The sequence below is a fragment of the Astatotilapia calliptera genome, chromosome 18 (assembly GCF_900246225.1).
Source record: "Astatotilapia calliptera chromosome 18, fAstCal1.2, whole genome shotgun sequence".
NCBI lineage: Eukaryota > Metazoa > Chordata > Actinopteri > Cichliformes > Cichlidae > Astatotilapia > Astatotilapia calliptera.
The window spans coordinates 23,909,978-23,918,636 of NC_039319.1; the positions used below are offsets into that span (position 1 = coordinate 23,909,978).

The window sequence follows — 8,659 nt, forward strand, 5'->3', positions numbered from 1 at the left end:
ATTGATTGATTGATACCGTCCCACGGTGTAATGAAGGATGCTTGAAAGTCACTGTAGTTTGTCAGTAGTTCAAACTGAAATTCATTTTATTGACGAAATTCGTGGTGTTCTCTGTTTTTACAGCTGGAGTCAGAAACAGATTAGAATCAACATAACAACATTTATTTACGTTTTTATAGGTGTTTATAATGCATCCACATTCCTGTGAAAGCCACTTTGCACTTCATTTAGTGGTTTTAGTACGGTTTGGTCATTAGCCAAATAAATAGACACGTTCATGTCACAGAAAACTCTAACGTTAGGCTCGCTTAGCTCGCTAAACCATTAAGGTGTTGTCATTACAACACCTTAATGGTGTTACAATGGTACGTCATTCTTGACAATAAATGAAAATCTCCTAAAAACAAAACAAATATTGCGTATTTATGTAACGAATTTTTACAGCCCAACGTAAAAGAAACCGAAGGCTACCTGTATTTAATTTGGTCTTTTTCTCTTCCCGTACTCATATGGACACGTGATCAGAAGAAGTTATAAATAGAGGTGCCGCACTCGTTTGTTTCTTTGAATTTGAGACGAGGAGTGACATGGCGTCTACAAGCCAGTAAGTGGTAGAGCCGAGTAAATGTAATACCTATACTTTCTTTGCATATGGTTCTAAGAATGTTAATTCATAAGAACAAATACTGGTGTGCGTCGTGGTTACTAAAGCTAAAACAATATACGTCGCTGTGCTTACCGATTGCTGTTCGTTTCATTGTGCTAATTGTTAGCACAGCTAGTTAGCTGGCTAGCAGCTAATCATTAGATGTCACCAGAAGTCGGTGTTTTTGTTGCACAGCGATGTGGTGCTGATGCTCCTGCTTTTTGCCACGTTATCGTCTTTGCATTGTAGACTTGTTTGTCCACCATTTCAAATTTTTTCGTGTATTACAATGGTGTGTAGCTGAAACTGAAGCTAATGTGTTGTTGACGTTACCACTCAGTGAGCAGTTGTGAATCATTTGTAAACACACGCAGTTTCCCGTGGAGTCCGTCTACCTTTACACAACAGTGGTTTGACGTACCCTCCTTTAAGCACGTATAATCAATTACTGTAGTTTAGCAAATAATTTTTGCATTTAAAGTTTCTTACGTTATTGATTTTCCTATCAGTGGCACAGTAAGGGTGTGCGTATGAAGGAGTAAAATGCAGTTGATTGAGCTAATTTGACTGACAGTTTCACATCCACTCTTTTAATGATTGATATTGTTTAGTATTCCCTGTTTTCCTAGCAAAATGTAAAGAACCGATGGATGTTTTTTTTCAAATTCAATATTGGACGTATGTATTATAGGGTTGGGTGTCATCACAGATTTCTAGAATCGATTCGATTCCGATTCACAAGGTCCCGAATGGATTCGATTTGAATCAGTGAAATTTTGCCTCACAGTCAGAAATATTATAATTCTTATCATTTATCAGTACATAGCCATATTTTTATACCTATAAAAAGAAAGCTGACACTTGTGAGACTTTATCAAAGGTGTAAGCATCACAGCAGATGCCTTTGTATCAAAGTAACTTAGGATAAAACACAGAAAATCGATAATCAAAACCCACCCCTAATGTGATATAAATCAGAAATCCACCAACAATGACGAGACTACCATCCATGATCTAAAAAAGTGGCTTACAATTTAATTTGCCAATGACAGAAATGTACATTTGTGTATAACACCTTGTGTGGTTACTGACCCACCAGCGGTCATGTATTGACAAGCATCTGTCAAAGAGATGTGGATTTCTCTTGATTAAACGGATAAAAAGGATACCTTATTTGTTTCATCCACCCTTAATCAGAAACCTCCCACTCCTTGACTGTTCTGTTACTTTTCGTCATTGCGGCGAGGAACAACACCCACTACTCTCACAGATTGCCCAAACTAAGTAAGAATGTATAACTATATATATATATATATATATATATATATATATATATATATATATATATATATATATATATATATATATATATATAACTCAAGGATATCTCCTTTCAACTAACCTTGAAATGAACATAAATTCTCGGGTTTCTCACACAGCACCTTATTCCTGTATTTACTTTTGTTGAATCCACCCCAGACACATCTGGCCAGTGAGCGGACTGAACATTCTCATATGATTTGTTGTGACGCATTTTTTATTCGCTTGACATTCACTTGAATTTTTCTGTGTGAAAACAAACCAAACCACGGGGATGAGCTACAAGTTTGCAAACTTATCAGCTGAGTCAGACCAGGGTAAAATAATTGTGTGAAATGCCCTAAAAATCTTTTAAGCTGCTGTTTTGTTTTGTTTTTTTTTAAAAAGAGTTCAACAATCTCAGGCTCAGTGGGAGAGAGAGTTCCAGAGTCTGAATTGTTTCTCATTTAGTTCTCAGCCTTGTATGATGCACAGCCGACAGGCCCTGATCACATGATTTCAGGGAACCTGCTAGGGATGTAAAAGTTCACTGATGTACAATTGTGCCTGTTCATGCATAACCCTAAAAGTCAAACTCAGGATCTTAACGTGGATGTTAATGGGGAGTCGGTGCAACCGAATTAACAATAGTGTGAAATGTGAATAGCTGGAAGACTCAGTCAGAACAGGCGTTTTAAACAACCTGCAGATGTTTCTGGGAGGCTTTGCTTAGGTATGTGGACAGTTGTAGTAATCCATACGTGATAAAGGGATGAAGAGTGACACAGTGGAACTCAACAGGACACTATTTCTTCAGTGATCAAAGAGTGAGACAGATTTAACCTGAGCATCCACAGCAGTCACTAATTTCTTGATGTAGGAAGTTGAGGATTTTAGTGTGGGTGGCTTTTTATCTTCAGTTTATTTTAACTCTGTCGCATTGTGTGGTTCTTGTTGACCAGCATTTCTGCTGCATCACCTAAATTGCTCAACTTTTGGTCAAGAGTAGTTTGAATTTTGCTAGATCTTTTTTCCTGTTCTTCATTACACCGCATTTCTGCTAACATCCAGCAGATTAATGCTTGTTGTGAGCCATTCGTTTTTTTCTTTTATAGTCCTTTATCACCAGTTCAAGCTTTTTTGGGGGAGCACACAGAGTCCTGGTTGAAGTTATTTTGTGTACAAGTCAGTTTGATCGTGCCAGACCTCTACGCTGCCATCTCCGCCCCCCTATTTCTTATCATGTTTGTAAATCCCAGCTTTTAGACCAAGTAGAGCTGTAAACATCCATGCGGCACACACAATCTCATATTAATGTTTATACCAGTATATTACTTTGTGTGTGTATTGTTCCCATGTCTTGTTCCATGCCCTGTGTTTTGTTACACAGTTAAAAAAAACAAAAAACACTAGGTTTATGACTGAATTCAAACCTTTGAACACTAGTGTGTCTTAAAGATTATCAGAACAGTGAGATGAACCTGTCACCAAAACAGCCTTGTGTTTAAAGTACTGTTGCTAGCTACTATCTTTGTGTTTTTGATGCTGTTACTTGCTTGGGAGATGTGTTGTTGGTGAACATTCAGTTAGGCACTTCTTCTGAAACACAAAAAGGGAAAGGAAACTGAAAAGGTGAAGTATATTTAGACTGTAACATAGTCTGTATGTATGTAAATTTGCCCTCTCAGAACAGTTGGTGTTATTTTCCCATGTTTTACTCTGAGTAGTCTTTTGTGAATTGGCCGTTTGAATCTTTATTTTTCATTTAGATTTGACTTTGTGGGTAAAAATTATGTTTACTGTCATGAATTGAACACAAATTCTCTCTCTGCCCCTCCCCATCTTTGCCTTTGTTTTTAAACTTTTCTTGCTTTTGACCTCTTATCTGTTTGTTTCTGCAGCCCAGGTGTTATGGCCCTTCCCAGAGTTCAGTGTCCCAACCACCCTGATGCCTGTCTGGTGGAGGACTACAGAGCAGGGGACATGATCTGCCCTGAATGTGGCCTTGTAGTAGGCAAGTATACATGGTTTTAGATCAAGCTTCCACTGAACACATCCTGCATTTGGTTTCCTGTACTTGTTATCTCAACTAAACGGAACAATTTTTTTTTCAGCACACATCTTCCTGAACTCATTTGCTTTGTCATCATAGTTCAATTCCAAGCTATGCAAGGCCACATTTTCCAAAAGTGTATAGGTAAATTAAATATATTGTTTAAAATTATCCATAGATGTCAGGTGACATGACAGGTTTTGTCTTGTGGATAGAGTTAAAGAGGCAAAAAGCTTGATGCTTGCTATTAGACAAAGCTTTAGGGAGCAACAAGCTCTCCTCTAATGAGCCCCTTCAGGACAGAGCAGGTTAGCCGAGAGAATAGAGACGCCCGCCGCCCTTTAATGCAAGCTTAAGTGCCCTCTGTTCCCGTTTCCATAGCTTTGGTTAGCCTCTAAGGAGATGAATGTCACTTTGCCTCGAGATATTAGGAGTACTGATGGATGGCAAGAAAAACAGGATTAAAATATCAAATCTAATCTTCAACCCCAGTACACAGTTCCTGGAAGAGACAGTCATAATAACTTGAAGAATGCAATGGCCTTGTTCAGACAGTTTGCCTCATTGCTGATGTCACACCCCTATCTTTTCCTTTTTGGTGTAAAATAATTGAGCCATATTCAAAACCGCAGTAGTAGTAATGGAGCGTAGTAAGAGAACATGTAGAGGAAGAGCCAAAGAAAGACAATAGAGGAGGACTGACATAGTAGCAGCCGTGTTTGAAACTTAAATTCTGAGCATGTCTTTGAGTGAATTTGCTTATATTATTGCACCATCTTCTGGTGACTTATTTCAGAGGGATGAAATATTACCAGGCACAAGGAACACCAGCAGCCATCAAAGCTTTTTGAGTGTTGGTGAATCCCTGAAAACCTTCTGTAGTGTCAGTTATATCTGTCAGAGAGTAACCCTTTTCAGAGCAGTGGATGTGACTTCAAAACAGATAAACAAGCAGCTGAAGATTAAGTTGCGAGTGTTAGGTAATCGAGTTGAAAGTAAACTTTAAATCTTAAGCATTTAAAGAAAATTATATAATCAGCAACAATTTAAAAGCTGGAGCTTCATCAGAAACGCCTCGTTCAGTCCAAGCTGTAATACAGTGAAATGTTGCAGCTCAAGAACTTGATCTTGATCTATTGGTAGTTTGAATAGTAAATGTTGTATTAAATGAATCTTTATTCAGTTATCCAAATCATATGTTCAGGTGATCGTGTAATCGACGTGGGCTCAGAGTGGAGAACGTTTTCTAATGAGAAAGCCCTCAAGGACCCATCCAGAGTGGGAGACGCCCAGAACCCATTACTCAATGGAGGAGACTTAACCACCATGATCAGCAAGGTGAGACACTGTTTGAAATAAAAAGCCAACCTTTTGTTTTCACCCTATTAAAGATGGCTGCCAGAGTAGCTCTTCTATTAGTATGTGCTCGGGTTGCCTTGGCACAGCTAGACACGGTTTTTAAGGTTTTCCTGAGACTAAATAATTGTACCTGGTAGGAGGTACTTTTTTAGTTCCTATTTGACTGGGACAATCCAAGGCGATCCAAAAATGTGATGTCAGCAGACTGTATGGCAACGAATAGCTAGTCAGCGGCATTACTCGATGAGACATGAAAGAATCTCCATCAGGAAAATCAAAACCAATATTTTTGAAACCCTGCTAAACCCGGCTACACAGAAACTGTACCGTGGTCCCCGAGTCTGAGGAAAAGCCACAGACCGAGCAGCAGGTACACCATCACCTCGACGTCCACCTGTATTGTGGCGTTTGTGTCGCATACAAATGATGTCACGGGATGTCATTAGCTCTTCCCCTTTACACAAAATCTCTTCTGATTAGCTGTCCTGTGAGCCTGAATGACCATATTAGGGGATGTCCCCTAATTTTGACATCATAAATTGAATTAGAGCATTGTAACAGAATGTACAGTACTTAACAAATGCAGAAAAAAATAGCAAAGCACATTATTGTTAGATTGCAAATTACTTATTTACTGACATTGCTGAACAGAAAAATTACTTTTAGTGGCTGAATGAAGAAGTCAAGTGTACTGGCTCAATTTGGGTACAAAAATATTGAGTGAATTTAATTTTTAGCTGTAATTTATTTGACGTTACTGTGGTTTCACATGAAATAATTTCACTGGTAAACGTGCACCGTTTACCTCCACAGGGAACAGGAGCTGCCAGCTTTGATGAATTTGGGAACTCGAAGTACCAGAACAGGAGAACCATGAGCAGCTCTGACCGGGCCATGCTCAACGCCTTCAAAGAGATCAGCACCATGGCGGATCGCATCAACCTGCCGAGGAACATCGTAGTAAGTAACAAAAAATAAGGACCTGTAAAAATATTTTCTGCTGTGGCCTAACAGTCTCACTGAGAGCAGAGAAAGTTGCCCATCTGCTTTTTGTCATTGTTGTGAACAGGTGACAGCCTGTGAGATAGAAAGTGAATCTAATGAGATGTTAAAAGTTAACAGACTGCTAATGGAGAGGAGCAAGAAACAAAAATCCTGCTGTGTGCAAAAAACTGCTTTTGTTTTTGTTTCCTTTGTTCTTTTTATCAAAGTTCTTGTTGTTTTTCACACTGAAGTCTCAGCTGAAGCTGTCACGCAGTTTTCCTTGTGAGGATGTTCTCATTTTGAGGAACAAAAGGGTCGTGGGCTATGGTCGTGTTCCTAAACATTAATTCAGACACGATCATATCATTTTCATTCAAAATTAAGCAAAATGGTGTCATAAAAGAGCCACAAACATAGGGCTCAGCAACTTTGTTAAACTGAAACGAAATGACTTCCCTGTTTTAAGGTCATGTAAAGACAAACATCACACTGTTAACATGCAGTTAAATTCCAACAGAAGCATAAAATCCATGACACTGAAATTAAAGTGTAAATAATGTTTTTTCCCCTCAGGACAGAACAAACAACTTATTTAAGCAGGTTTATGAACAGAAGAGCCTGAAGGGCCGAGCCAATGATGCCATCGCGTCAGCCTGTCTCTACATCGCCTGCAGACAGGAGGGTGTGCCGCGAACCTTTAAAGGTCAGAATAAATTTGTCTTGTGTGATTTTGAGTAATTTACTATCGTTGTTTAAATGATTATATATAACTCTGTTGTGTTCAGGACAAAATGTATTCACATAAAGAACTTATTCACTCACATTTTCATGGAATAAGCCAACATAGGACTGTTTGTTATTCATGTGGTGCCATTAGTAAATGTTATTTACAGGAGTAGTCAGGAGGCAGAAGTGTAGGATGTGCTTAAGGATAAAACCTTAAAAAAAAAAAGTAATTGCAGTCCATCCAACCACCCCTAAAAATCTCCTTTCCTCTGCAGAGATCTGCGCTGTGTCCCGGATCTCAAAGAAAGAGATCGGTAGGTGCTTCAAGCTGATCCTGAAGGCACTGGAGACCAGCGTAGACCTCATCACCACCGGGGACTTCATGTCCCGCTTCTGCTCCAACCTCGGCTTACCCAAACAGGTGCAAATGGCAGCCACCTTCATCGCCAGGAAGGCCGTGGAGCTCGACTTGGTGCCTGGCAGGAGCCCCATCTCTGTAGCTGCAGCTGCCATCTACATGGCTTCCCAAGCTTCAGCAGAGAAGAAGACCCAGAAAGGTAAGAGGTTATGGACTGGAGTTAGACAACAGGTAGACTTTTCACGCCATTTTTAAGTCTTGATCCACGCCTCGTTTCCTTATATTTTGCTTCCAAGGAGAAAGACTTTCTTGTGAGGTCTTGAGCAATAGGTCTCCAGACTTTCTGAAGGCCTTTCAAAGGTTTTTTGGGCATTGGCTGCTTTTTTACTTCTCTTCAGTCCAGACCTTGTACCATTTTGGAGAAAGAAATAGTTTTAAGTTGTTTCTTTCCTAGCAGTCTGTCACAAAAGCCCCTCTTTTTTTCATCATATATGCAATGCTCGTTTCTGTTCAAAGTTAGAACTTTTAACCGCTTTAAAAACGTCAGGAGTGTTAAAGCTCTATTTACTGTCAAGAAAGCTGTTAAGAAAAATGCACTGGCGTCATTCCGCATATACTTCTAGTAATGGCTGAATTGTCTGTCATGCTCTTCCACAGAAATTGGAGACATCGCTGGTGTTGCAGATGTGACGATCAGACAGTCGTATCGACTCATCTACCCACGGGCTGCAGAGCTTTTCCCCCCAGACTTCAAATTTGATACACCTGTTGATAAACTGCCCCAACTGTGAAGAACACTCCTCTCGTACAGCACAACAATTTCTGCTGTACCTACAAGATCATCACCATTATTATTGCTGTTTTTTCTTTTTTAAATGATGAGTGTTGGTTTTGGAAGATTTCTCTCGTCCTGCCTTAGACGACACCAAAGTCTGACAGGTGCAACGGACACACATTCCAGTACTTAAATAAACAGCTTGCAGACTGTACTTGCAGTATTTCATTTGAGTGTATATACTGTACAATGTATATATGTCCAAGTGGGAAGTGTAACTGATACTTGCAATTTTAGGCTGATTTCCTACTGTACACAAACTTTTTTTTGTAGAAAATTACCAGTTTCTATTTTGTTAGTGTTTGAATTGTTCTGGGTAATTTAACTAAAAATAAAATTTCTCTTTAAACCAGGTCAGTGTTTGGATCAAACTAAACTTTCTGTGTATGTGGAGATGAC

At 39.3% G+C, this 8,659-nt stretch overlaps 1 protein-coding gene across 1 annotated transcript; it reads left to right on the top strand.

Annotated features, from left to right (window-relative positions):
• Positions 1-521: 521 nt before the first annotated feature.
• gtf2b (general transcription factor IIB) lies at positions 522-8,613 on the top strand. Its single transcript, XM_026148720.1, has 7 exons — positions 522-604; positions 3,847-3,959; positions 5,203-5,336; positions 6,171-6,317; positions 6,915-7,044; positions 7,343-7,624; positions 8,083-8,613. Exons 1-7 carry the CDS (start codon positions 588-590, stop codon positions 8,214-8,216), a joined length of 957 nt encoding a protein of 318 aa, XP_026004505.1. The 5' UTR covers positions 522-587; the 3' UTR covers positions 8,217-8,613.
• The last annotated feature ends 46 nt before the right edge of the window (positions 8,614-8,659 follow it).